This window comes from Suricata suricatta, chromosome 3 (genome assembly GCF_006229205.1).
Source record: "Suricata suricatta isolate VVHF042 chromosome 3, meerkat_22Aug2017_6uvM2_HiC, whole genome shotgun sequence".
NCBI classification, from domain to species: Eukaryota; Metazoa; Chordata; class Mammalia; order Carnivora; family Herpestidae; genus Suricata; species Suricata suricatta.
Window position 1 is genome coordinate 108,285,080 of NC_043702.1, and position 26,907 is coordinate 108,311,986.

Genomic DNA, 26,907 nt, shown 5'->3' on the forward strand with positions numbered 1-26,907 from the left:
CCCCTGGTCCTCCATTAGGTTTCTTCTGGTCTCCTGTTAGACCTATGAGTGCAAACATATGATATCTGTCCTTCTCTGCCTGACTTATTTCGCTTAGTATGACACCCTCACCCACCCACTTGCCTACAAATGGCCAGATATCATTCTTTGTCATTGCCATGTAGTACTCCATTGTATGTATGTGTATGTATGTGTGTATATATATATACACACACACCACATCTTCTTGATCCACTCATCGGGTGATGGACATTTAGGCTCTTCCCAAGTTTTGGCTATTGTTGACAGTGCTGCTATGAATTCTCAGACACTTTTAGAAAGCAGTTTTATTGAGGTATAATTTACACATACTAAAAGTTATTTTAACCATACAGTGTGGTATGTTTAGACAGATGTGTACAGATGTATAACACCATCACAGTCAAGTGACTTTGTTCCCCTGAAAGGTTCCCTCATGCCTGTGGTTCCTGAGCACCACTAAGGTCTTTCCTAGAGTTTCCTATCAGTGAACTCAGCATGCATTCTTTTTCTTATTTATTTTTTATTTTTTAAATGTTTTTAATTTATTTTTGAGAGACGGAGAGAGCAAGCGCACAAGTAGAGGAGGGTCAGAGAGAGAGGGAGGTACAGAATCTGAAGCAGACGCCAGGCTCTGAGCTAGCTGTCAGCACAGAGCCCCCCGCAAGGCTTGAACCCACGAACCATGAGATCATGACCTGAGCCGAAGCCGGAAGCTTAACCGACTGAGCCACCCAGGTGCCCCTCAGCATGCATTCTTATGTCTGCCTTCTTTTGTATGTTCTTTTTTGAGAGGTATCCCATGTTGTAGATTTGAGCAGTTGTATCTTTTTGGTTGCTGACTAGCATTTTATTGTCTAGATGTACAGGTTTGCCAGTGGACATTGGGTCATTATGAATAATGACCCTCTCCTACCTGCCCAGAGAATAAGCCACTCTTTGGTGCTAGGATGGGGATTCAGGCATCTTCCTGCTTACCAGATAATCTCTAGCCACTCTTCCAGATTGTAGCCGTCTGTCAGCTCCTGGAACATGTGCTGACAGTGTCTGGGTGTGGGGGAAGGGGCATTCCTGGTGGCAGGCTCTACTCCACCAAGTCCCTGCTGGCTGCACAGTGTCCACGTGTGGGGAAAGGGGCGTTCCTGATGGCAGGCTCTTCTCAACCCCGTCTGTGCTGCCTGCAGTGCAACTTCTTGAGTCTGCCAGATCATTTTCCACTTCTGCTTTTTAGGTTTCAGTTTGTCTCCTCTTCCATTTTTGCTATGTGTGGTTTTACCTTTTTTATTTATTAATCTGATTTATTTCCCTTTTTGTGGGGACAAAGTTAAATGTATGTATTCAACTTACTGTCTTTAAAAAAATTTTTTTTAACATTTATTCATTTTTGAGAGAGAGAGGGCGAGCAAGCATGGGGGAGGGGCAGAGAGAGAGAGGGAGACACAGAATCTGAAGCAGGCTCTAGGCTCAGAGCTGTCAGCACAGAATCCAACATGGGGCTTGAACTCATGAACTAAGATCATGACCTGAGTGGAAGTCGGATGCTTAACCAACTGAGCTATCCAGTGTCCCCTGCAGTCTTAAGTCAGATCTTTTTACCATAGCCCTGGTGTTTGATTACCCCCCCGGCCCTGCTTTATTTTGCTGTGATAAACACTGTGATGAGCATTTTTACAGTTGAGTCTGTTCTAATCCATGCCTTTTTTGTGGAATTATGGGATATAAAGACAGACATACTTTTAATGCTGGGTTGGGGGTTGTGCTCCAAGAAGGTGTAACCATTTGTATTCCTACAGAACAGGTATATCTTTTCTATTCCTGTGTTGAGTATACTCTCAGTAGAACTTTCTCCTTTGTTTTTTATTTCTCCCCCAAATACCACCTGCTTCCCCCCCCATGTATAAGGTCTAGAAATGAGGTCAGATTTTTTTTTTAATTTTTACGTTTATTTATTATTGAGACAGAAACAGAGCATGAGTGGGGGAGGGGCAGAGAGAGAGGGAGACACAGAATCTGAAGCAGGCTCTAGGCTCCGAGCTGTTAGCACAGAGCCCGATGCAGGGCTCGAACCCATGAACTGTGAGATTGTGACCTGAGCTGAAGTCAGATGCTTAACTGATTGAGCTACCCAGGCACCCCAAGGTCAGATCTTTTTGGGGATGTACTGGTCCATAGTGGTGTCAGATCTTGACTGTGGTCAGGGCTAGGACATGACTTGGTTCCTCCCTGTGCCAGGCTGAAAGTGGGTTTGAATTAAAGCCTTTTTTTCTTTTCTTTTTAAATTTTATATTAGTTTCAGGTGTATAACATGGTGGTTCAGTTCTGTGTATTGCTCATTGCTCAGCACAATAAGTGTATTCCTCATCTCTCATCATACAGTGTTCTTGACTGTATTCTCTATACTGTACTTGTTACTCATCTCCATGGCTTGCTTATTTTATAACTGGAAGTTAGTACTTGTTAATCCCCTGCACCTGTTTCACCCAGCACCAACACCTGCCCAGCCCAGCAACCTCTGCTTTGTGCTCTATGAGTTAGTTTCTGGTTTCTGTTTTGCTTTGCTTTTTAGATTGCACATATAAATGAAATCACATGGATTATCTCATATTTGCCTTTCGCTATCTAATTTATTTCACTTAACATAATACTCTAGGTCCATCCATGTTATCAGAAATGACAAGATTGCATTCTTTTTTATGGCTCAGTAATATTCCCGTGTGTGTGTGTGTGTGTGTGTGTGTGTGTGTGTGTGTGTGTGTGAGAGAGAGAGAGAGAGAGAGAGAGAGAGAGAGAGAGAGAACACATACATAATACATGACATCTTTATCCATTCTGTCATTGGATATTTGGGTTGTTTCCATATCTTGGTATTGTATATTATGCTACAATAAGAATAGAAGTGTATGTATATATCTTTCCAAACTAGTGTTTTCGTTTTCTTTGGGTAAATACCTAGTGGTGGAATTATTAGATTACGTGGTATTTCTGTTTTTAACTTTTTGAAGAACCTCCATACTGTTTTCTGGCAGCACCAATTTACATTCCCACCAACTTGCACCAGGGTTCCCTTTGCTCCACATCCTCTGGCACTTATTCTTTCTTGTCTTTTTGATAGTAGCCATCCTGACTGGTGCGAAGTGATATCTCATTGTGGTTTTGATTTGCATTTCCCTGATGATGAGTGATGTTGAGCATCTTTTCATGTGTCTATGAGCCATATGGTCTCTTCTTTGCAAACTGTCTATTCAGGTCTTCTGCCTAGTGTTCAGTTGGGTTCTTATTTTGGTTTTTTTTTAATGTATTTTGGATATTAACTCCTATTTCAGATTTATTTGTAAACTCCCATTCAGTAGTTTGGTTTTCTTTTGTGTCGTTGATGATTTCCTTTGTTTGCAGAGCTTTTTAGTTTGATGTAGTCCTAATAGTTTATTTTTGCTTTTGTTTCCCTTGCCTGAGAGATCCATAGTATGTTAAGGCTAATGTCCAAGAGATTATTGCCTATATTTTCTTTTAGGAGTTTTAAGGTTTCAGGTCTCACATTTAGGTCTTTAATCCATTTTGAGTTTATTTTTGTGGCTAGTTTGTGGTCCACTTTCATTCTTTTGCACAGTTTTCCCAACACCATTTATTGAAAAGACTTCTCGGGGCGCCTGGGTGGCTCAGTCGGTGAAGCCTCCGACTTCGGCTCAGGTCAGATCTCACGTTCGTGGGTTCGAGCCCTGCGTCAGGCTCTGTGCTGACAGCTAGCTCAGAACCTGGAGCCTGCTTCCATGTCTGTGTCTCCTTCTCTCTCTCTGCCCCTCCCCCTCTCATGCTCTGTCTCTCTCTGTATCAAAAATAAATAAAAAACATTAAAAAAAAAAAAAAAGAAAAGACTTCTCTTCCCCACTGTATATTCCTGCCTCCTTTGTTGTTGATTAATTGGCCATTTAAATGTGGGTTTATTTCTACGCTTTCTATCGTGTTCCATTGATCTGTGTGTCTGTTTTTGTGCCAGTATCATACCATTTTGGTCACAGCTTTGTGTAGTATATCCTGAAATCTAGGATTGTGATACTTCCAGCTTTGTTCTTCTTTCTCACAATTCGTGGGCTCTTTGGAGTCTTTTGTGGTTCCATACACAAATTTTAGTGTTATTCGTTCTAGTTCAGTGAAAAATGCTGTTGGTATTTTGATAGGGATTGCATTGAATATGTAGATTGCTTTAAGTAGTATGGAGATTTTAATGATTCTAATTCTTCCAGTACATGGATGTGGTGTATCTTTCTGTTTATTTGTGTTATCTTCAGGGGGTTTTTTGTTTGTTTTCATCAGTGTGTCCTATAGTTCTCAGAGTATATGGTCTTTCACCTCGTTGGTTAAATTTATTCCTAGGTGTTTTATTGTTTTTGGTGCACTTGTAAATGGGATGTTTTCTGAATTTCTCTTTCTGCTATTTTCTTATCACAGATTTTATATTTTATGTTCTGCAATTTTACTGAATCATTAATTTCTTTATAATTTTCTTAACTTTATTTTAGAGAGCGTGAGCTGGGGAGTGGGGCAGAGGAGAGGGAGGGGAAAGGGTAGAGAAAGCAAGAGAGAGGGAGAATGTCCCAAGCAGGCTCCATGCTCAGTGCGGAACCCAAAGCCAGGCTCAGTCCTTTAACTCTGGGATCGTGACCTGAACTGAAATCAATAGCCGGACGTTCAACCAACTGAGCCACCCAGGCTCCCCAGTGAATTCATTTATTCTAACAGTTTTTTGGTGGTCTTTAGTTTTCTGTATATAGTGTCATGTCATCTGCAAATAGTGATAGTTTCACTTTTTCCTTACCAGTAGGGATGCCTTTTATTTCTTATCTGTTTGCTGTGGCTAGGACCTCCTGTAATACGTTGAATAACAGTGGTAAGAGTGGACATCCTTGTCTTAATCCTGATCTTAGAGGAAAAGGTCTTGGTTTTTCACTGTCTACTGGCTTCTTTGTTTCAGGTTACACTCCTGGAACACCTTACAAAGTGTCCTGTTCCCCCACCAGTGGGGCAGTGCCGCCATACTCCTCCTCTCCCAACCCCTACCAGACTGCTGTGTACCCTGTGCGAAGTGCCTACCCCCAGCAGAGCCCCTATGCACAGGTAGGCCTGGGTGTGCTGTGGGTCTCCTAATTAAGTGCTCTTGAGCATTGTGCATGTGGGAAGGGTTGGTTCTCTCTGGGCTCTGACCCATGAGGTGTGGAGCCCTGTGGTATTGGTGTCTCCTCTTCCCTGCAGCAGGGCACGTACTACACACAGCCCTTGTATGCAGCGCCCCCTCACGTCATCCACCACACCACGGTGGTGCAGCCCAATGGCATGCCGGCGACAGTGTACCCTGCTCCCATCCCTCCACCTAGAGGCAACGGCGTCACCATGGGCATGGTGGCTGGGACCACTATGGCCATGTCAGCAGGTGAGTCCTTGACCCTGGGTTGCCTCTTTTATAATGGCATGAGAACCAGGAGAAGGGAGAGCTCACTAATTCTCTGACCCTTGGTTTGATTTTAATGGCTTGACTCTTTTGGAAGGACATACTTTTTGGGAAAGGAATAGCATATGATCCTTCTTTCCCTTTCTTTTATTTCCTCCCCTTCTCCTTTTGGTTGGGAGGAAAGGTGTGAGGTTTAGGGTGATCAGCCAAGAACCAAGTACCCTCCCCATAGGGTATGACTGGATAGTGATCAATGTATTTGACAGGTGAGTTGAGCCCTTAGCAGTAGGGCTGAGGAGCGTACCAGTGAGCATACCAAGCTTGAGCAGAAGGTGATCACTTGGTATCTGGGTGGGCTGGCCTCCCTGGTACTCTCCTTTAGTGTAGGCTGCAGGGCAAGTTGTGTGAATGTGGGTGTTTGCATGAATCTAGGAAAGCTGGCTTTGTGTTCATGGAGATAACAACTGCTTATAGAAAATCTTTGGCATTGGTCAGCTTTATTTCCCAACGCTTCCCTTGCTCAGAATATTAAATCATGGAGAGATGAGACTCCTGGGTAGGCTGTGCACATCTTCCTGGGGCCGTGGAGCCCCCAGTGGGCATATGGGTTACCTGGGCAGCCAGGTACAGAAGATGTAATTGCTTGCCCATGGCTGTGTGTGTGTGTGTGTGTGTGTGTGTGTGTGTGTGTGTGTTAGTATTGTTCCTTGGCTCTCTCCCCACCCCCACCCCCTTCACTATAGGGAGATTGTGCTAGAGAGAAAGATACCATGTGTGTTTCTGCTCAGAGCCTCCCTTGTATGTGGTTTTCTCACACTACTCTGTGAAGGCACAGACAGAAGCTGCATGTTTGAGGCATGTGGAGGGAGGGATGGCAGACCCTGGGCTGGTTGTGGCCAGGGAAGGTGGGAAGTGAGGAAGAGCAGGGTGAGGCTGTTAGGTTGGAGGCTATGCTTATCCACAGTTGAACTCAGAGTGCTGAGTTTTCTGCAGTTATAGGGAAAATACATTTATCTTCATGTACGTAGAAGGTCATATACTTTGGAAGAATCTGCCTCCTTTCCTATAATTTTTACCATCTTAACCATTTTTAACTGTATAGTTCAGTAGGGTTAAGTATATTTACATGTTGTGAAACAAAACTCTTTCATCTTGTAAAACTGCAGATCTGTGCTCATTAAACAAGAGCTGTCCTTTCCCCTGCCCCACCCTCCCACTCCCAAGCCCCTGGCCATCTTCCATTCTACTTTTTATCAGTTTGACTACCTGAGTGAGATACTTTATATTTGTAACTGGAATCCTGTTGGATGTCTCTGTGGCTGGCTTATTTCATTTAATATAACATCCTCAATATTCATCCATGTTGTAGCATGTGAAAAATTTCCTCCCTTTTTTGTTTTATTATAAAAGTTTATTTAGGGAGGGACAGGGAGGGAGATAGAGAGCATCTCAAGCAGGCTCTACACACTGTCACTGAGGAGCCCAATGAGGGGCTCATAGTCATGAACTGTGAGATCCTGACCTGAGCTGAAGTGCAACACTTAACTGACCGAGCCACCCAGGCACCCAAATATTTTTCCTTTTAAAGGCAGTGATTACTTTGTTGGTTATCATCTGATATGCAAAAATCATTGAGTATGCTCATATGAAGGGGAGGTACAAAGCCTACAGACATTATCATATGAGCTTGCTGTGTTTATATGACTTGAGTTGTGTATGATCAGAATTCTGACGGCAGTCTAGGTCACAAACCACCCCCCTCCCCGTGCACCTCCATTCTTGTAAAGCAGGCCAGGCCAGAGCTCTCTTGTCAGGCAGTGTGGAGCTGTGTGGTGACGCAGGCGAGCCTTGTGTGGGTGGTGCTGCCTGCCATTAAGACAGCTGCTCTTTCTTCCAGGCACCCTGCTGACTGCCCACTCCCCAACTCCTGTTGCCCCCCACCCAGTCACTGTGCCCACGTACCGGGCCCCGGGAACACCCACCTACAGCTACGTGCCCCCTCAATGGTGATCACTCTGCAAATGTAAGTGACTGGTGAAGCCTGGGTTGGCTTTTTTTCGGTGCAGATTGTTAAATCTACCATATTTTAAGCACTAACGAGAAAAATGCTTAAATGCCCCTGTTAATTCAAGGGCAGTGTGGCATTTAAAGTTTTGTTCTAATTTGGACTCTTTTACAAGGTAAAAAGAAGGAAACCATTGAGTAGTTGCTGTGTCCGCTATATACTTTGTTCCTTTCCTCATCTCTGCTCTAATCTCCCACTGCCTCCTACAGGACCCAGGATTCTAGTTGTAAGCAGAAGTCTCTCTAAGGTCTGCGAGAACCAGGAGCAGTAGCCTTACCTGTGGCTGCCTCCTACTGGGTTTTGTCCTCCTCTACTTCAATGAAATACCGTTTTGGAGCAGCCACAGGTGCTGTGTGTGACCGTGTGTGTCTTTCTCCCCCTGCCAGGTTTGAGGATGGAGCTGTGCAGTCACATCATGGAGGTTCCACAGCTGGTGCTGCAGGCCTCGCGCCTCCAACCTGGACTTTCTTCCTAATGCTCTCGACACTTAGCTAAACACTACTATGGCCCAGCCCAGCAGGTTCCAGCGCCATTAGTTTCCAACTAACTCTGTGGGTTGGTCTTAAAGCAATTCCTGTTTTGTGGGCTGCCTGGCAAATTTTTTAGCTAACTGTAATGATAAAAAGGGAGTATTAATCTATTCTGAATCATATCTAGTTGAATGCATGTTTAAAAAAACAAACAAAAAACAAAGCTTGCTCAATCTACCTGCAGTGACTGATGCAAAACCATCATATGCAAAACCCAAAGGAATGGAAAAGCATTTTACAACTTGTATCACTAATGCACTGTTGTAATGTATGCAGAGTCTTAAAGTTATAGGTGTTAAAATGAATTTCTTCATAGAGTATCTGAAATCCCACAGACAATTCTTCAGCCTTTGGGGTTGATATGGGTTGTGAGTTGGTAACGTGGACTTTGAGTTTTCAGCCATCTGTTTCTTTCACACTGACTGCACGGGAAGAGGGTTGCAGGGACAGGGAACCTGCAGGGTTGGCCACCACTGTCTGGGGCGCAGCCAGCTTACTGGATATCCTTTTCTTGCCGTTCAGGCTTGCCGGACATTGTGGTGTGGACATTCTTAGAGATGCTCATGAAAGTGTAGAGTTGTATGGCCAGTACAGTTAAGAGGTCATCTGTGTATCAGCAAAGCAATTTTCTCTGCCATCTAAATTTTCATTATAAGTCTCCTACACATAGAGATGAGATTTTCTGTATCTGTATTGGAAAAGTCCTATGTAGAACTAAATTATTTTCCTGGGATGGAAGATATGTGAAGGAGAAACAGCCACACTTTGATGAGTTATTGGTTTCTCTTTTGTTTAGCTTAGAAACCCATTCCTTCTCCTCCCTCCCACCCCCCTGAGAAGTTTCAGTTCATGGAAAACCTATGTAGGCATTGTTGTTCTCCACCCCACCCACCCCAAGAAGGACAAAGATTTCAGCTGTCTGTTATGAAGAAAGTTGAACATTTAAAAGAACTATTAAAAGGGAACAAATCTTGATTTGAAATTGTTTCTTGTAGAGAAGCAGGGCTGTGGCTGTGTTTGGGCCCATCTACCTGATGGGGACTTGTCATCTGAGACCATCTGGAAAGGACTTCTGGACATGGGCCTGGGGAGGAAAGAGCTGGTGCCTCTGGTCTGTGAGCCTTGTCTGCCCTGTGTAGCTGAGGGTTCTCAGCACAAAGCAGGTAGGGACAGCAATGGCTCAGGCAGCATCAGAATGCATTTGCCTGCCAGGATTTATTCGGGAAGGATTTTGTGTTTAAAGTCAGAATATTGTACATAAGAAATGAAGAGGATTTTTTTTTTCTTAAATATGCCCAGCTTGTATCAGTGGCAGTTTGTCTGTTCACAGAGGGGGTGGGAGGGTGAGGGTTTTGTTCCCTTCCAACAGTCTGTCAGGTGGGGTGGGGTATACTCCTGTTCACCCCATCATTTCAAGTGTATAGTCTTTGGTTGGGAGGGGATGCTGCTGTTCCGTCTCTGGCAGCTAGGTCAGGGCTCTGGCACTGGTTTGGCATTTGCCCCATTTTGTGAGTGGGACACCTGACCCCTGAGCCTTTGGTAACCTAATTTTTTATAGTAAGTACCCCATAATTTTCTTTTTCACATTTTATTTTATAAGAAGTTTAGGATATTTTTGCATGGATCATTGTAAACAGAAAGTTCCTTATTTCTAATGTCTATTAACATAGTGTGCTTACTGATAAGTACTTTAAATTGCTTCATTAGCACTTAATCCGTGTGTGTGTGTGTGTGTGTGTGTGTGTGTGTGTGTGTGTGAGAGAGAGAGAGAGAGAGAGAGAGAGAGAACCATTTACCCCAGGCACACAGTTTGTGTCCCCTTTAACTCTGTATTGGTTATTCCTTCTGTACTGTGGATGGTTTATAATACCCCTGAGGTTCTAAGGGTTCCAGCCCTAAATATCAAAAATGGAAACCCGAATACACACACACACACACACACACACACACACACACACACACCCACACACACACACACCCACACCCCCCCCCCCCCCCCCCCCCCCCCCCCCCCCCCCCCCCCCCCCCCCCCCCCGTGAGGGTGGAGTCACTGGAATAAGCAGAGTTGTATAGGATGCTTCATTGAGCTTGCTTGAGACACGGTGCACACGGGGTGAGCGTTCTCACGAGCACGGAATTAAATGGTGTTTTCAAGACCAAGAAGGTTGGGTTGCCTTTTGCCCCCATTTACACCAGCTTCATAAATACTTTCCCTTCTATAAATTTTTAAAATCCTTTTTCCCTTTTGTGAAGGTGAGTTGGGAGACTTTATCACATACTTTTGCATAATGGAATACATCTGTGTGGAAATCTTTTCATATCAGGGCATCAGCTATCAAATGTGATAATGAAAGGTAGATCTTGTCTAGTAGGTAAGATTCTGGACATATGAATAGTAGCAAAACTATCATAGATTGTAATTTTAACAGCAGTTCCAGTAAAATTAAGGAATAGAACTTCTGTTGTAAATTGCATAATTTGACACTCCAATTGTAATTGTGGAGCATTCAGAGAAACTGCCTTTTTTTTTGTATGTGACATTCTTAATTTGATACTATTTCTGCTGAATTATGGTTCTTTTGGAAGTGGAGACAGGCCAGCAAAGGACCTAATTCTCCTAAACATGAACGTCATCATGGATGATACAAAAAAATTGTTCTATAGCCTCTCTGCCAAGGTTCAGGAGGTCTGTTTCTCTGCTGTTGGAAATTTTGTTTGGATCTGGGTCAGGTGCCTTCAGTCTGCTGCCTCTCAGGAGTGAGGCCAACTTCAGGACCAGGGCCATTCGTGGGAGGCATGAAGGCAAGGCGCTTCCAGAACCTTTTATGTCTTCTGTGTTAAGTGTAGTCAGAACATTCTTGGTATGGTTATGAGGCCTACCAGTTGCTATTCTGTGAATCTGTTTCTTGAGTGCTATGCAAGTGTAGTATTTACAGGAGGTGAGACACGTCTTGAGACTTGGGCAGTGCCTCGCTCCATCTGGTGACACCATCGCTTCTATACTAAGAGGAAATATGTTCTTACATATTTTGCATATGCTGATATGTGGTGTGGTGCCTGCCATCGGCGGTGAAAGGGTGGCACACACCAGCCACATCAATATTGGGGCCTACTGCAGAAAGGAAATCCACACTTCTTCACCTATTCTTGGAAACAGTATTACTCTGACTGGTTGGGACACCTTCTCCCCATCTGGCAGCTAATGGCTGGATGCCCCAGTCATTGCCAGCCTGGGTGTTGCCCAGTCAGGACAGGATTCCTGTCTGACCCCTCAGCAGGTTAATGGATGGTTTTAAGGTTGAGTGCTTTGAGGGCAAGGGGCAGCTTCTGGTTCTTTCTGGTGCTTTCTAAGTAAGGGTGGGTGGAGTTTTCTCTAGAGACGAGTGTGGTTGGCTCAGGGGAAGGGCAGACTGCTTAGCTTTCTCTAGCGTATCTCAGATGTTTTGTTTTTTCCCTGAGCTGTTGAATTTTCAGCCTGAGCTTTCTGAAGGTGCATCAGACTTTATTGAACAGACTTGCAGATGACCTGCTGCAGAAGAGGGTCTAGTCTTTTTGGGTAGAAAGTTGCAAAGCTGTTCTTACATGTTTCAGAGGATTTGTCTCCCCCACCCCCACCCATTTGAAGAACAGAAGACTCTAGGGGTAACCTTAAAGTTTACTCACTTGGGACAGAGAGACAGAGGAGAGGCGGGCATCTGTTCAGGGGACCTGCAGTGGCTTCAGGGCTGTTGGGGTGGCGATGACAGGTGTCTCGTTTGGGCCTTCTGAGCCCCGTCAGTCTCCTGTGGGTCCTTGTGTAGACTAGTGGTCAGTAAAACAGATGGGCCCTGCTGTGCCCCGGCAGGGCCACTGTGATGGCTGCTCAGAGGAGAGGCCTCAAGGAGCCACGTGGGTTGTGACTGACTAGGAAATGGTTACCCCCCTTTTTTCTTTAATGATTTTTAAATACTGTGTTTTTAGACCGTTCTCTTGGTACTTTTTTTAAGCTTTCATCAGCATTGTCTTCCAGTGTTAAAGGCCTCCCTCACCTGCATTGAACTTACGGTGTCAATCAGTACAAAGGAATTGGACACCAATCCTGAGCCAGTTCCATTATGTGTAAATTCATACTATTTTAATTTTTTATGCAATCTGATGAGTAGATGAGCTCAGATTTAAAATTCTTAAAAGCACGTTTATTGTAACAAGAATTGTTATGTATTAATACTGCAGTTTTCAATAAAGATTGACTTGTGTTGCATTGTGTGATTTTTTTTTTTTTTTTTTATGATTTTCTTTCCCTGTAGGTTTTATTTTGAAGTGGCATGGCCTGGCTGGAGGTCGTATAGCTTCTTTCTAGTTAGGAAATGCAGGGTTTGGGGGCAGAAGGCCTTGTGCTCTGCCCCTGGGACCTTGTGTGGCACTGTGACAGCTGGTGTGTAAGGGTGTGTGGAAGCCTGCTTCCTCTGTTCCCTATTTCTCTCCTCATCCTGTGTCCTGGTCCTCTTGGAGGACGTATTCTTCTCCATTTCAGTGAGGAGGATGCTGAAAGCCAGGAAGATTGCAGACTGCCCACCCCCCAAATTCACTAACTTCAGCTAAACATGGACTCTGGGGGCAGTTGAGGGGAGGGGGCCAGGCTTCCAGGCCTGAGAGGTTGGAGGAGCTGAGCCAGCACTGTCCCACAGCAGGACAGCCCCCAGGCCACATGCTGTACTCGCAGTTCCTTCTGAGCCTCTGAGGCACTTACTCCGGCACCTTAGCTTCTTTCCACCAAAGCTCTGACGGTATGGTTTGCAAGTAAGTGAACTCCCACCACACTGGGCAATGCTGAGCTCATCCTTTCTGTTTAAGGAGAGGCCCAGGGGGCACCTTGGTGGCTCAGTCGGTTATGTGTCTGACTTTGGCTCAGGTCATGATCTCACAGTTCGTGGGTTCAAGCCCTGCATTGGGCTGTGTGCTGACAGCTCAGAGCCTGGAACCTGCTTCTGATTTTGTATCTCCCCCTCTCTTTGCCCCTCCCCCACTAATGCTTTGTCTCTCTCAAAATAAATAAATGTTAAAAGAAAAAGAAAAAGGCCCAGGGCAGAGGTAAACAGGTAACAGGCACAGGAAGGATGGAACATGCAGAGGAGAAAATGCATTGATGCAAGTGGAAAAACTAGGGCTGACACCAGGTTATTTTTTACAAGTTTCTTTATGAAATTAAATGTGGCTTCTGGCTTGGAGAAAGTATAGTGCAACAGTGACTGACTGTACATGCTGCTGAATTCCCTTAGGCCAGAGAGGCAGCTCAGCGTTCTGCACCCACAAGCCAGGTCCTGGCTGTACTTGTGACCATTCCCGGTAGGACATAGGCTTCCCTCTAACTCGCATGCCCACCAGACTCTGGGTTAGTGGGTCAGTCCTAGGTGCTGGGCCCCAGAATTCAGTCCTTATGGCTTCTCCCACTCACTTAGGGTAAGGCAACCTTTCTGTGTCACTAATAACAATTACTTTTCCCCATTGTTAGAAAAACAGCAAATCCAGACAAACCAGGGGCAGGCTCTGGAGTCATCCCACAACTATGTGGACTGCTCACAACCCTGACAGAAGTATGATTTTGTTTTCTTTCCATTATAAACACATCACGAGTGAAGAGGGTGTCCACAGCCAGGAGTGTCTAGGAGGGGCTGGGAGGCAAGAGAGGTGGGCTCTGGGCTGGACATTTTTGTGCACAGAATTCTGGTTTCCACCCTCCAGGGATGCAAGTTGCCTGGCACCACCACCTGGGGACCAGGGGCCTGAAGGACAATCGGAGGCATCAGGGCACACAGCCCACCTTTGCAGGGGCTGGAGGCAGAGTCTGCCCAGAAGCAACAGGAGGAAGGATGATAAGTCGTCCAGAGAAGAGGGTCCAGAGTGGCCAGTCTTGGCATGTGTGTTGGCCTGGTCGGTGGCTCTCAGCTGTGGCTCCCAGGAGGCCCCAGAGGTCCAGAGGGTGGCAGGAGGATCACCACTGTGAGCCCCTGCCCCTCCAGTTGGTGTCTTCAATGCACCAGTGTGGGGAAGTAACGAAGAATGGGGCACCAAGCAGCTCCCTCACTTAGCCCGTAACTTCCAGTGTGCATGACAGGCAGAGGAGGCCACATACCATGGGCCTCAGGGAGAAAAAACTGGAGGCCCACTGGAGGGCCAGGTCCATACAGTGCTGTCAGGTGGGGAGCTGGCTCACTTGCGGAACGGTGCCAGCCGGCTAATGCTGTGCCAGAAGGTAGATGGCTTCCGCTTGGGCTCCCCCAGTACCAAGACCTGTTGCTGGGGCAGGCTGGCAGGCAGTGCTGGGTGCTTCTGGCGTGCCAGGTAGTAGGGGCGGCTGAGGGCTGAGCAGAAAAAGCAAGCAGGGATCATAGGTGCCTAGGGAGCCAGGTGGCACGTGGCAGAATAGCAGCCTCTGCCTGGTAGGGGGTGGAATGGGGCCCCTCCCCTGGTAGGGACCTTCCTTTGTGGGACTGACCACACCCAGTGGCCTGGGCCAGCCTCCTGCCTGTGGAGGGGAGGAACCCTGGGACTGTGTGGGGCCCTGGAGCTCCTCCATGGCACAGGTCTCTTGCCAGGCATTTATCAGCTCTGTTGCAATGGGGATATGAGCTCCTGGCCAGGTGGCTGTACTGAGGCCTACCAGAAGGCAGTCCTGCCGGGGAGGTGTGCTGTTACTAATGCTGCTGCTCTGGGGGACACCAGGAGAGTGGCAGCAAATTATCTGCACACTGGATAAAGCTTTGTCACCAGTGGCCCCTTATCACCAACCTTTGGGAACAAATACCTGGAAAGGGCAGTGGGCAGCAGATGGGACCTCCATGTTAATTGGCTTTGTTTTGGGGGTCAGAGGACAGTTCTTCATCAGGTAGTAGGGCCAGGCTGCTGTGGGAGGAGGTAGGGTACCATCCACTTACCTTTGGGCTTCCCAGTTGCCTGCTGCTTGCTGGCATTCAGCATGGCCTGCTTCCTCTGCAGCTCGGTGATGGAGAAGCCTGGGAGGGAGGACCACAAATGAGACCTCTGCTTATTTTGAGGACTTGACTTCCACCTCCTCCCCCTCCCCAGCCAGTGTTCCTCTTGTCCTGTGCCTCCTGGCCCCTGGTGTATCCTGCATCTCCCACAGGATCTGGGGTCCCATCATGCTGCAGATGCTCAGTATCCTGCTTAGCCAGCCTGCCTTGGCTCAGGGGGCTTTCCCTAAATCCTTGCCCTACCCCACCTCTCATTCAGACCCAGTCCTTGATGTATTCAGTATCCAGTGTCCTTTCCACTTTGGTGGAGGCTCTTTCCCAGATCAAGAGCCAATCTGGTCTGCTGAATGTGAAGTCTAGGGGCCCATGGAGAGAAGAGGAATGCAGCAGGGAGGCATCTTGCTTATGCTGGTGTGGGTGAGGTTTCTCAAAGCTAGTGCCCAAATCCTACTTGAATGCTTTGTGCTAGAAAGGGACCTCACCAGGTCTCTTCTGGAGTGTGTATGCATATATGCATGTACGTGTGTGGTAGAAGCAAACCTGGACAGGCCAACAAACCCATGCCATGCCTTGGGGCTGAAAGGAAGAGGTGCCCTGTAGCACTGACACACTCTGAGGCCCGTGGATTGTGGCATATGGCCACCTCAGTCTCAACCCCTGCGTTCAGGGGTGAGGAGGGCGGGGTGAGCCCTCACAGTGGATCAAGGCTGAGTGGGGGCTCGCACCTGTCTCCTGATCCAGCCGAACCTGCTCCCTCTCCCTGGCGAAGGCCTTGAGCCAGCGTTGTTTTTGCTCAGGCTTCTTGGCACACAGCAGGTGACTCTCTCCCGTGGTGCCGCAGAGCAGACGGAAGGCATTCTTGACACTCACATGGAGGTCTCTGTCTTTCCCATCCTCCAGGTCCACCACCTCCAGGCCATCCATGTCCACTCGGCCCTTATAGTACAGCACATCCCGGCGGAGAAGGTCCTGCCAGAGACTCTGTGAGCTCCTGGCCTATATCCTGCTTTTCAAGTCCTTACCTCTGAGGCCTCTGAACCACCCTCCTGCCTTGTTTAAGCCTCACTCCCTGCCCTGCAATTGGAAGGGCCAGTGAGCAGCACACCCACTTTCCCCGCAGATGGTAGGCTCACAAGGGCAGAGTGAATGTGGTGTGGCCCACAGCTGTGTGCTGAACCCATGATAGAGGAGCCCCGCCCCTTCAGCGAAATTACTCACTGGCCTGGAGGGCACCCACAGTCTTCCAGAGAGGCAGCCATGGAAACAATGGGCAAGGGCCCACACTGCACAACAGAGAAGAGTACTAGGCCTACCAGGCCAGGCCCAGGGTCAGTGGCCAGGAGGTCCACTTGGGCCATGTGCTGAGAGGAGGAGCAGAAGCTAACAGCAAAGAAGAGGCAGCAGGAACACAGGACGCCAGGGCTCAGGGGGAGCTGAGGTTTGCAAAGAGGAGAGGTGGCTTTAGAAGCAAGCAGGGGCTATGTCAGGAAGGAGTGTTCTCAAAAGCACTGGACCCTGGTCAGACTGTGAGAGCCACCCCATGGTCCTTGGGCTTCTTGGCTTCCTCTACAGAGAGCCATCCTCATTCTGGCCCTATGGGCCTGACCAGGGAAGGGCCTGCTGTACCAAACGTCCTCAGGACGTGTGTGTGGCTCTTCTCTAGCAGCTCCTCTCAGCCCTCAGCTTCACCCCCTCCACCCCTGCTCTAAATGGCTCATCCAGCAGGGCATAGCAGCTCTGGTACCTTCTTGCAGTAGATGAGCTGGTGGTCAAAGAGAAAAAACATCCTCTGCTGGCTCTTGGCTTGTGGTTGTGTAACACGAGTCAGCTCCCCCGAGTAGATGAGTTCTGAGCTCCTGACCAGGAGATCTTCTCCCTGGTGAACCCCAAGGAACACTATGAGCTGAGTGTACCCCAGATTGGAAGCTTCCTCCACTGGGCACTGCCCCCAACCTCTATCATGAGTTGGGCGGGCTCCCCACTTGCCTGGCCTGCCTGTGGCCCCCACTGGGCTAGGGTCTGCAGTGAGCAGCAGGCCACAGAGGGGTTGCTCTTGAAGCTCAAGGAATTGGTGGGGGCAGTGGTGTGGTAGGGAATAAAAAGGTGGTTTAACCTGCAAGTTGGTTGGTTCTGCAAAATGGGGCCCAGTGGCAGCCAGTCATGTGCACACTTGAAGTGCAGCTGATCTCTACTGAAATGTCATGTAAGTAAAATAACACCAAGTTTGAAGACTTAGTATAAAGAATGTGAAATATTTCACTAATGATTTTGTGGATTACATGTTGAAATGATACTTTGGATATGCTGAGTTAAATAAAACATTATTAAAGTTAACTTCACCTGCTTTTTTTTTGTTTCAAGATGGCTACTTGGCCCCTGTGATACTTCAATTACACAGTGCTATGCTCAAGTATAATTAGACCTGGCTAGAAGTCACCTGTGAGCCTTGTCTTTTAGGGGCTTATGAAGTTTTCTCAGCTAAATGTAGTTACTACCTGAAGCCCCATCATCAGACCTCAAGCTTTCAGGCTAAGCCCTGCCCTGCTCTGGTTCCTCCTTAAAAAATGCATACCACAGCCAGCTTGGGCAGCCATTCAGTTTGGGAAAAGTGAGTTTGTAGGGGTCCATAGCCAGGGCTGGGCCTCAGAACCAATCATCAGGAAAACAAAAAACAAAACAAAAAACAAAAAAACAGACTACATCATTCAGCCCTGCCACCAGGGCCAGGGATTCCAATTCTGTATTTCTAGGGTGGGGCCCAGGAATCTCTATTTTCATAACATTTTATGGCTGGTGGGTAGAGGTGCAGAGAACAGAACAAGAATGTCCCCATTAGTTTAGGTCTCTGGGTTGCTTTAGAAGGCGAGATTGGTGGATGTAAGGGGGCATGTGCAAGCCTGAAGAATAGAATCAGCAATGGAACGAACACCCATGGCAACCCGTTTTGGGTCATACTGAGCCCTTCTGTTGGGGAGTCCCAGTAGTTACTAAAACTGGGTATCGGCCATGTCCCCTGAGGACTGAGGACCAGCTCCACCTGCTAGGCCAGCTGACTGCACTGGGAGCAGGGTCCTATGTCACACATGCCTGGCACTCCTGACCAGGCACCAGGCCTGCAGCTCAATACTCCAGTGGCCCAGGTAGAGGACCAGTTTTCCTACTGCCAGCTCCCAGAGCATGGCTCCCACTTAAGCTCCCTCCTAGAGTTTTCAGAGGCAAGCATGATTTTAAAGCAAGGAGCCACGCCCCATGGTATTTTCTAAGCTGTGGGGTCCTCACCTCCCAATCCTCTATGGAGCTCTGCCACTGGGCAATCTTGTCAATGTTTTCAAGCCTCCTTTTCCGTTCATTGATGAGCTGGGCCACATTCTTCATGGCATGTAAGGCTGCTTCCACATCCTTGAAGTCCCTGGGGCATAACAGAGCTATAAGAAGGTTGCACTAGGGAGAGCAGAGAGGGGCTTGTGCAGCTGCCTCCCTCCGTGGCTACGCCCATGGCCATTCTTCACTTGTCAGTGCACACCGTCTAGGCACCGCAGAACTTAATATCCTACTTCTGTCCTCGTCTCTCACTGTAATGACAGCACGTGACAGCGGCGACTGTTTTATTGTGTGCTGTCAGTCAGTGCATACAGCAGTGTCCACACACTACAAGAACTCAACACATAGGCCCACCCAAGGCCTGAAGAGCCTCAGACTGCCCTCCCTTTCCAGCAGCCTCCTACCTGTGCTGCGGGGATGTGTACTTGAGCAGCTCGGCCAGCTGCAGAGGGTACTTGCAGATCTTCTGCACTGGCGTCAGCAAGAACCCATCCAGGGAGATGTCTATCATTTTCTGCAGTAACCGGCAGGCTTCAAAGAAGTACACATACTTGCTGAGCTTGGTAAGCCTGGAGAGCTCCACACAGGCATTGGGGTGGTTGTTGCAGTATTCCGAGTAGATCTGGAAGTCTGCTTGCTGGGAGCACAACTGGAAGTTAGGATGGTGACGTCCTGCTCCCTCAGGCCACCCAGACTACTCAGACACAGCCCAGGCAAGGGAGCAGGAGCCTCTGTGTTTCCCTCAGGAGCTGGGCTCAGAGGGCCCAGGCTCGCTCTACCTACGTCACTGGGCACAAGCTATGTGGAATTAGGCACAGGGATGCTAGAGACCTGAAAACTCAGGCATGCATATGCTCTGTCACCACCCAGCATTCTCAGCAAATATTTTGACTGTATGTCAGGTTTTTTGGATGAAATAAATGATACTAATAAGGAAGCACTACCAGGGCCAAAAACTAGAAAGAGAGAGAGGAGAGAGAGAAGGGGAAAGAGGAGACAGGGGAAAGAAGGGAGAGAGAGAAGGATAGAGAGGAGAGAGGATTTGGGGGAAGAAGGGAGAGGAGGGAGAGTGAAGGGGAGAGAGAAGGTAGGAGAGAGAGGGAGGAGATGGACAGAGACAAGGAGAGAGAGAGAGAGAGAGAGAGAGAGAGAGAGAGAGAGAGGGAGAGAGAAGGAGATTAAGGGAGATTAAATGGATGCCAGGGTCTACGGCTGTGCCCCCTGGACTACTTCCATCCTCAGCCCAGTATCTTGTTTCTTCCTCACAAAGCTCTGGCTTCATATCTGAAGGATAGCCACTGCCACTTTATTCATTCACAATGTGACAGATATGTCCATGTTCTGTGTGTATTGGATTTTTTTTAATGTTTATTTATTTTGAGAGAGAGAGAGAGAGAGCACAGGCAGGGGAGGGTCAGAGAGAGGTAGAGAGAGATCCCAAGCAAGCTCCTCACTGCCAGGACAGAACCTCATGTGGGGCTCAATCCCCTGAACTTTGATATCATGATCTGAGCTGAAATCCAGAGTCAGATGTTTAACTGACTCAGCCACCCAGGTGCCCTTGTGTGTATATTCTACATGAGACTCGCTGTGCCTTTTTTTTTTTTTTAAGTTCTATCTACCTGATCCAGAGAAAGACTGGGTGTGCTCTTTAGTGACAAGGACTTCATGGACTTAGGTGGAAAGGAGGGTAACAGCAGTTAGTTGACTGGCCAGTTGCTGTGATGGTCATACTGGGTAATGTTGATAAAGCCCCTATATCCCCCCCCCTCAATTTCCAGCCCCCATTACAACTCTGCCTGCTGAATCCAGGGCTCCAAATTCCACACTACTCAGGTGCTCTGACCGCATCACTCATTCCTGCTCAGGGAATCTAAGGTCTCCCCTTCCAGTTCTCCTGCCACTGGAGCCAAGTAGGAGGGCCCTTCCAATAGCCCCCTCAACCTCCACCCCCACATACACTGGTAGTAGCCGGGAAGGAACCCTCATTGTCCTTGATGGGCTGGCCTTGGCATCCTCTGCTCAACTCCACATAAGTGCCAAAGGAGAGAGACAGAAACAAGTGCGTTTCTTACTAGGCAAGGCCAGAAGTCCATCTAGCTCACACCAATCCAAATAAATTGGCTAAACGCCAGTTGGCATTTAGAGTGGAAGTAAGCACTGTACACATTCCAGTCTTCTGCGTGAGGAAGGAAGCCCAGAATCTGCTATGACAGTTCTGAGGATACTCAGCAGGTGGCCCCAGCCCAGCTCTGCCTCCTACTTACTGTAGCCTAAGAAAACCTTTCAGGCTGAGAAACCTTCTCTGACTTGGTCTGTCTCCCACAGGAGCAGAGACACTGCTGAAACAGTGTTGGAGGGTGAGGGCAGTTGGGCAGTTGGGCAGTAGGGGATTGGGGCCTGGGAGCTTCAGGGAGAAGAGGAGTAAGTTGCCTGGGCTTTAGCCTGCAGGGCCCACTTCTGTCTGAGAGGAACCAGGCATGGGAGCCAAGGGCAAAGGGAGGCTTGCATGCGCTGGGGCCAGGTGTGTGTAGGGTGCAAAGAAGGGCGGAGGGGGACTGCTTGGCTGGGAGGCCTGGAGAGTGGGTCCTGGGGAGCGCGGGCTCTGTGCGGGGCGTGCTCACGTGCTCCAGGAAGCAGGCGCCCAGCTCGCTCAGGTGGGGGCGCTCCCGGTTGAACCTCTGCTCCAGCGCCTTCACGAACGTCTTCTGGCACCGGTAGATGTCCTCGATGTTCCCAAAGATGGTGCGCAGCTGCTCCTCGCTGAACATGTCCGCACGTCTGCGACACTGCCTGATGTAGCCCTGCAGCCCGCGAGCGTCAGGTCTCCCTCCGGACCCCTCCCCCCCACGCCACCCCCCCGCACCCTCTGCTAGACGTCACCTCGCAGATGTCACGCAGGTGCTTGATGTAGTCTCGCTCGGTGCTGAGGATCTCGTTGATGACGTTGGTCCGCATCTGGTCCTTGCTGCTCTGAGCCTCAGCACCTGCATCCTCGGTCCCGCCGTCGCCGGCCCTCAACGCCTCCTCGTCGGTGGGCTCGTCCTGGTTCACCCGCAGCTGCAGGCAGCACGCGGCGGGTCAGCGCCCCAGAGTCAGCCCCGCAGAGGGTCAGCCCTTGCGTCCTACACGCGTGGTGGCGGCGAATTGAGGCTCGAAGGACGGTAGACATGGCAGCCCCCTGCCCCCAACACCTGAGACTGGCCTGCCTCTCCAGAGGACCCCCCCCCCCCCGCCCCCTCGCTTACACACACTGTCTCCCCTCCCGTGGTGGTGCTGGACTCAGTGCTGGGACCAGAGCGGATGCTCACTCTCTTAGGGGGGTTCGGAACTAGTGCCTGCTCACACCAGCCTCTAAGGCCTGTGACGGAAGTGGATGGGTGATTGGGGCCTTTCTGGCTCTGTGACCTGTAAGTAGAACAGGCTTGGGGAGGAGACTGGGCAGTTTATCCATGAGGTCTGGGGCAGAGGAAGCAATGAAACCCAAGGTCTGAGAACTCTACTCCCCATTGCCTTCTGTACGGCCTTTGAGACTGCACCTGGATTCCTTCCTTGGAGACCAAAGGCCACCAAAGGTAGGCTCTGGGTCCCCTCCTTGTGCTAATGACTTAACTTGTCCATGTCTCAATTTTCTTCTAACAGCCATGCTGGCTGTTCCTAGCCCCCAGGGCATTGTGAAAGTTTGAGATGCCCGTCCAAATTTCCTGAACAGTGTTTAGTAAATGCCTGGTACATTGAATTGTTTGTGGTAATGGTGTTCTAACATGCAGATTCCCCCTGGAGGAATCCACACACCACTGTTCAGACCCATTCCGTTCTGGACACCAAGGGCACCCTGGTAGGAGGGGTGGAGCAGGCAGGAGTTGGTGATGGCTCTGCAGGTGGAGGAAGTTTGAGTCACAATTCTGTGCCTGGCCTTCTTCATGCCCCTCCAACCCCGCCCCCTCCCAGCCATCCCCAGGCCATAGCCTTGCAGTCCCAGCACAGTCCATGCCCAGCACCTCTGACCCTAGAGCAGTTTCAGGTTTGCACTTCTGAGCAGAGACAGTTGGCCCCTATGGATGTAGGGGAAGCTAAGGCTGGTGCCGTACCCGCACAAAGCTGGCTGGAAACCAGCCCTGGCCATCAGCAACACGACCCCACCACCACTCTCTGTTGGTGGCATCCATTACTTCGATGACATCCCCAGCTTTGAAGCCCAGTTCTTGGTCATCCATGGTGACATGGTCCCAGAGTGCTTCAGCACAGACCACACTGCCATCACTGATGAGCTGTGGAGAGAACCACAGACAGGCAGGTCAGTGCGGTAAGGCTGCCCTGGAACTCCTCATGGGGCAGGCTCTTCCTGCCTTCTGCTCCCCACCCTCAGCAGCCCTGAGAAGAGGAGATCCTGATCATGTTACAGAGGAGTGGATGGAGGCTCCCCTGAGCCAGCCATTCTTTAGGGAACATGACTATGCCCTGGGCATGTCTAGACTGGCAGGGTTCATGATGAATCCCGAAGTGAATTTGACCACTAGAATACTGGTAAGCCACAGAATCTGAGAGGCAAGCATGTTGCTCACTCCCCTGCACAGGGCACACCTTCCTCCCATCCCCATTGGACTCGCAATTAAATTATTGCTCTCAGCTTCATTTACTATCTCTGCTCTCCTCTGTAATGCTGGGACTGAGCATAGCAAGCTACATTTCTTCTGTGCTGTTGCTCCCTGTTAGGTTCTCCAAATGTGGCGATGGAGGGGACCACGAGGCTGGAGGGAGAAGAGGCTTGCTCCCTCCTGCTGGCTTCTTATGGACTTGCATTACCTGTGAGGTCACCTGGCAAGCAACAGTGCCACTTCCCTAGGTACAGTGGTGCCCAGCCATCACGGAAGCTGGATCTGTTTGTAGTGTTTTTCAAACACTGGTGGAATCAGTCTGTTGGCCCTCCCCTGCATGCCTACCAGCCCTAGCTGAGCAGCACCTGTTCTCAGACATTTAGGTCCCAAGCCCTACAGGATCCTCAGGGCTAATTATTCCACCTCTTTCCTATATTCCCTAGCTGTGGAGAGGTTGGTACATCTTGCAGCTGCTAACTCTGTAATAGATACCTCATGATTATTTTAGTGTACTTGGGTTATGGAGTCTAGCACTTTATACGTGGTTCATAATTCTTTATATTAATTTCTCTCTGCTGAAATAACTTGGTGTGTTTCCTTACTCCAACATGGTCATATCAGGAGGGATGTTCCCTGCCCTAAAAGGCAGGGAGATGGAACTCCCTCCTCAGCCCCCCAGGCAGCCCTTGTGTTCAGAGCTCTACTTCCTGTTGGGCTGACAGTTGCTTTCATGTAACATGGGCTCAGTTTCTGCTCCATGAATAATGAGTGACTCTGGGGGCTTAAGATGAGAGGAGGGGTAGAGATCCAGACAAGTGGTGAGATTCATGCCCCTTTCTGCTGGGAACCAAGTGTTGGCTCTGACTATCACAGCCATGGGCTGGCTCTTTGGTTAAGCAGTCACGGCCTGAGAGCATCACCAGTTAGGCTCTGCACCAACTATTTCCTCCTCTGGGCTGCTTGCTTCTGCCCCCACTCATGAGTGTGAATTGTCCCTTGGCTTCAGGTCCAGTGGGGCCTTTCCTGGGTGCTCCCAGGGCAGTGTGTGTGCTATTCCTCAGATTGAAATGGGAACCAGAGCAGGGCTGCAGCAGGACTAGCTGGGTCTTCATCTGGGAATTCTAGTAGCTAAAATATTTTCCCCAAGCCCTGAAAGGGCAGGGCGAAGGGTAGGGTGGGTACCTGGGTACCAGAGCCCACTCAGGCTAGAACCTTCCCTAGGGTAGGGCCTGAGCAAGCACATTCAGAAACCTTCAGTTCATGCCTTCTGGGAATGTAACCTGCTCCAAACACTGATGAAACCACTCCTCAGATTAAAAGCATATTTACTCTCACGTGGAACAGCCATTCAGGGGCTGCAGTTTCCCCAGGCCCACCCAGAGACTGGAGGCACCAAGCACTGGGTTATTTCTGTAGGGCTGTGTGCCTCCTCAAGGGACCATTGCTCTCACCCCAGCTAAAAAGACCTACTACATGCATGTCCTCTTCTGCAAGAAGGCCTGGCCCCCAGGATCAACGCCTCCTGGCTGCAATATGAACAAGATGAGACAAGAGAACTCAGTGAGGCCACATGAAAGGGGCCAGCCTGCTGTACCTAGGGAGCAGGCACTAGACTGGGCAGCCCATATCTGGCACACTCCACACAAGCAGGCTACTAGCCTTGGAAGATCTTGCCTCAAGACGAGGAAGAAGCAGAGTACTCAAGGGTGGTGTGGGTAAGCCAATGAGAACGTGGACTGCAGGTAAATGTCCTCTTTTAGGGACAGTGATCACAGGTAAGCACGTGCATCGGGACCGAAGGTGTATGTGATGATGGGTGAGTGTGAGCATAAATACAGAGAGTAATAATGACATGGAGGGAATATGTGACTACAGGCTATTTGGGTAGTTTTGTTTGATCTTTGAGGTGGGTGTTCTGAGGCCCCATCTTCTTGTACACAGCCTGACATGCACCTACCAGCACACATTTACATACTCGCTAATGGATGCTACACTTTGATTTCCTGAGAACAGTATGCCACATTGCAGGTGTATGCTGTCCATTCTCAGTTCACACCAACTACACATGCAGGTCTCTAGGACAGCATGGAGGCTGCCTTCACTGCTGGAGCCCAGGCAGGGAGGATGTAACGCAGACATAGCCACACAGCCCAGCTTCTCACAATTTCTCTTCCCATGTTCTTTCCTACTAATATTAACCACGTCTCCTAACCCCAGGTTTTCTCAAATGAGCCCTGAGCAAAAACCCCTCTTATAAGGCCCAGTGCCTCCTCCCTCTGCTTTATTCTGCCAGCCCTTGCAGTGAGGTGCACATCCTACACAGTGGTTTCCTGTGTAGTTGTGGGGGGAAGGGCTCCAGGTATGGGACAAGCAGGTAGGATTTCCCAGAGAGACCATGGTTCTTGACCTGTATGGACAAGCCCCAACACCTGCCTTGTTCAGTCATCCAGAAGTCCTTGGTGGTGGTAGTGATGGTGGTGCTGGTCACCTTTATTTTATTGCCCTAGTACCCTGCTGCACACAGGAGGTACTTGAGACTCACAGCCTTGAGCAAATTCCTTCATCTCCTTGTGGTGTGGTCCCCATCGATGCCCATGGTGACAATGTGCTCTCCCTGCACCACAAAGCTCCTCTATAGATGAACAAATGGGAGGCACTTTGGCACCAAGATAAAATGCAGCTCCAAGAGGTCAGAGATGCACTCCACCTCCAGGACAGTCCAGAGGCCACCAGGGCCCACCTAGATGGGTTTGTGGGCAGAGATCCTTCCTGAAGCCCTCTGTCCAAGGTACAGCTGCACAGACGCCCAGATTCAAGTCCAGTAGGCTGAGGGGCAAGGGTTGTAGGTTCATTCTTGGCCTGCAGTGGGGAGCAGAAGCTAGCTCTGAGACCTGGGCTGTTTACCAGGGGCAGGTGGGGAGAGGGAAGGGGCAGGATCCAGTCCTGTACCCTAGAGATTTTGACAGGCTCGAGGAAGCCTGGCTTTACCTCAAAAGTTCCTCCTGATGACCATTCACCACCCTTCCCACCCCCTTCCTCTCTATCACACATGCAGGCTGGTGGAAGATTCCAATCAGACAGTCTGGGAAGGAATATGGCTCAGCTCCTTCAGGCCTCCTTCAGGCCTCCTTCAGGCCCGGCAGGGGATAGCGGGTGTTCGGAGTGCCCACATTCCAGGGGTGCTGGAGGGGCTCTGTCCTAGTGGGGGTACACTGGCCAAGACCACTAAGACCTAACATGGATAAAGCGACTGCCCATGACATGTGCACAGGAGCCCACTTATCTTCCCAGACATTTTTCAACCCACACAGAAATGCGTGTCCAGTTCCTCTCACACGGCAGTCACATGGACACTTTCCAGACAGCCACAGACAGCCGTGTCCACAGCTGCATTCGCATCCTCAGTTACACACAGGGACGCGCCATTTTACCACACACACACACACACACACACACACACACACACACGGCACAAAGGACAGGCAGAAGAACCCCATGGCACAAGGGTCACTAAGCCCCAGAGTCACCTGCAGGGCCGCATCACCGGGGGACGCACACACACCGGGCCGTGGCACCTGGGGGGCCCACTGGGACCAGCCGGCGCACCTCAGGCCTCTCGGGCTGGGAGGATGAGGCTGAAAGGGGAGACGCTCGGCAGCTAAAGGCGCCCTGAGCCCGCGCCACTCACCCCTGCGCGATCCCCCGCGGCGCCCTGCCCCAGCGGTCAACGGAAGGCCAGCAGGAAGATCAGCACGACGTTGATGAGGACCAGGAACGCCAGAACGGCGAAGACCACCACGCGCTGGGCGCCAGGGGGCAGGTTGCAGCGTAGCAAGGCGCGCAGGGCACTCCCGGGCGCCGCGGGTCGTCGCCGGGACTGCGGGGACCTGGCCATGGCCCCGGCCTCCCAGCCCCGAGTGGCCCGGAGATCCCGCCGCGGCAGGGCGGGAGCGGGGCGGCC

The 26,907-nt window shown here is 49.7% G+C and overlaps 2 protein-coding genes across 10 annotated transcripts in view; one reads left to right on the plus strand and one right to left on the minus strand.

Moving 5' to 3' along the window:
- FAM168B (family with sequence similarity 168 member B) overlaps positions 1 to 12,296 on the plus strand; it is a 37,467-nt gene extending 25,171 nt beyond the window's left edge. The window contains exons 5-8 of one of the 2 annotated variants that reach the window (XM_029934807.1): positions 4,988 to 5,130; positions 5,269 to 5,443; positions 7,359 to 7,484; positions 7,913 to 12,296. In XM_029934807.1, the coding sequence (XP_029790667.1) occupies positions 4,988 to 5,130; positions 5,269 to 5,443; positions 7,359 to 7,471 (431 nt within the window). In that variant the 3' untranslated portion in view covers positions 7,472 to 7,484; positions 7,913 to 12,296. Of the gene's footprint in view, positions 1 to 4,987; positions 5,131 to 5,265; positions 5,444 to 7,358; positions 7,485 to 7,912 lie in introns of both variants that reach the window. The other variant, XM_029934806.1, reaches the window with a different exon arrangement.
- A 917-nt stretch (positions 12,297 to 13,213) lies between these two features.
- Positions 13,214 to 26,907, minus strand: part of ARHGEF4 (Rho guanine nucleotide exchange factor 4) — a 192,963-nt gene continuing 179,269 nt past the window's right edge. For 4 of the 8 annotated variants that reach the window (XM_029934811.1, XM_029934812.1, XM_029934814.1 and 1 more), the window contains 9 exons: positions 22,440 to 22,619; positions 21,232 to 21,408; positions 20,973 to 21,152; positions 18,753 to 18,985; positions 18,307 to 18,436; positions 16,772 to 16,903; positions 15,753 to 15,996; positions 14,971 to 15,048; positions 13,214 to 14,397 (listed from right to left, as the gene is read on the minus strand). In XM_029934811.1, the coding sequence (XP_029790671.1) occupies positions 14,246 to 14,397; positions 14,971 to 15,048; positions 15,753 to 15,996; positions 16,772 to 16,903; positions 18,307 to 18,436; positions 18,753 to 18,985; positions 20,973 to 21,152; positions 21,232 to 21,408; positions 22,440 to 22,619 (1,506 nt within the window). In that variant the 3' untranslated portion in view covers positions 13,214 to 14,245. The other 4 variants (XM_029934816.1, XM_029934817.1, XM_029934818.1 and 1 more) reach the window with 4 other exon arrangements.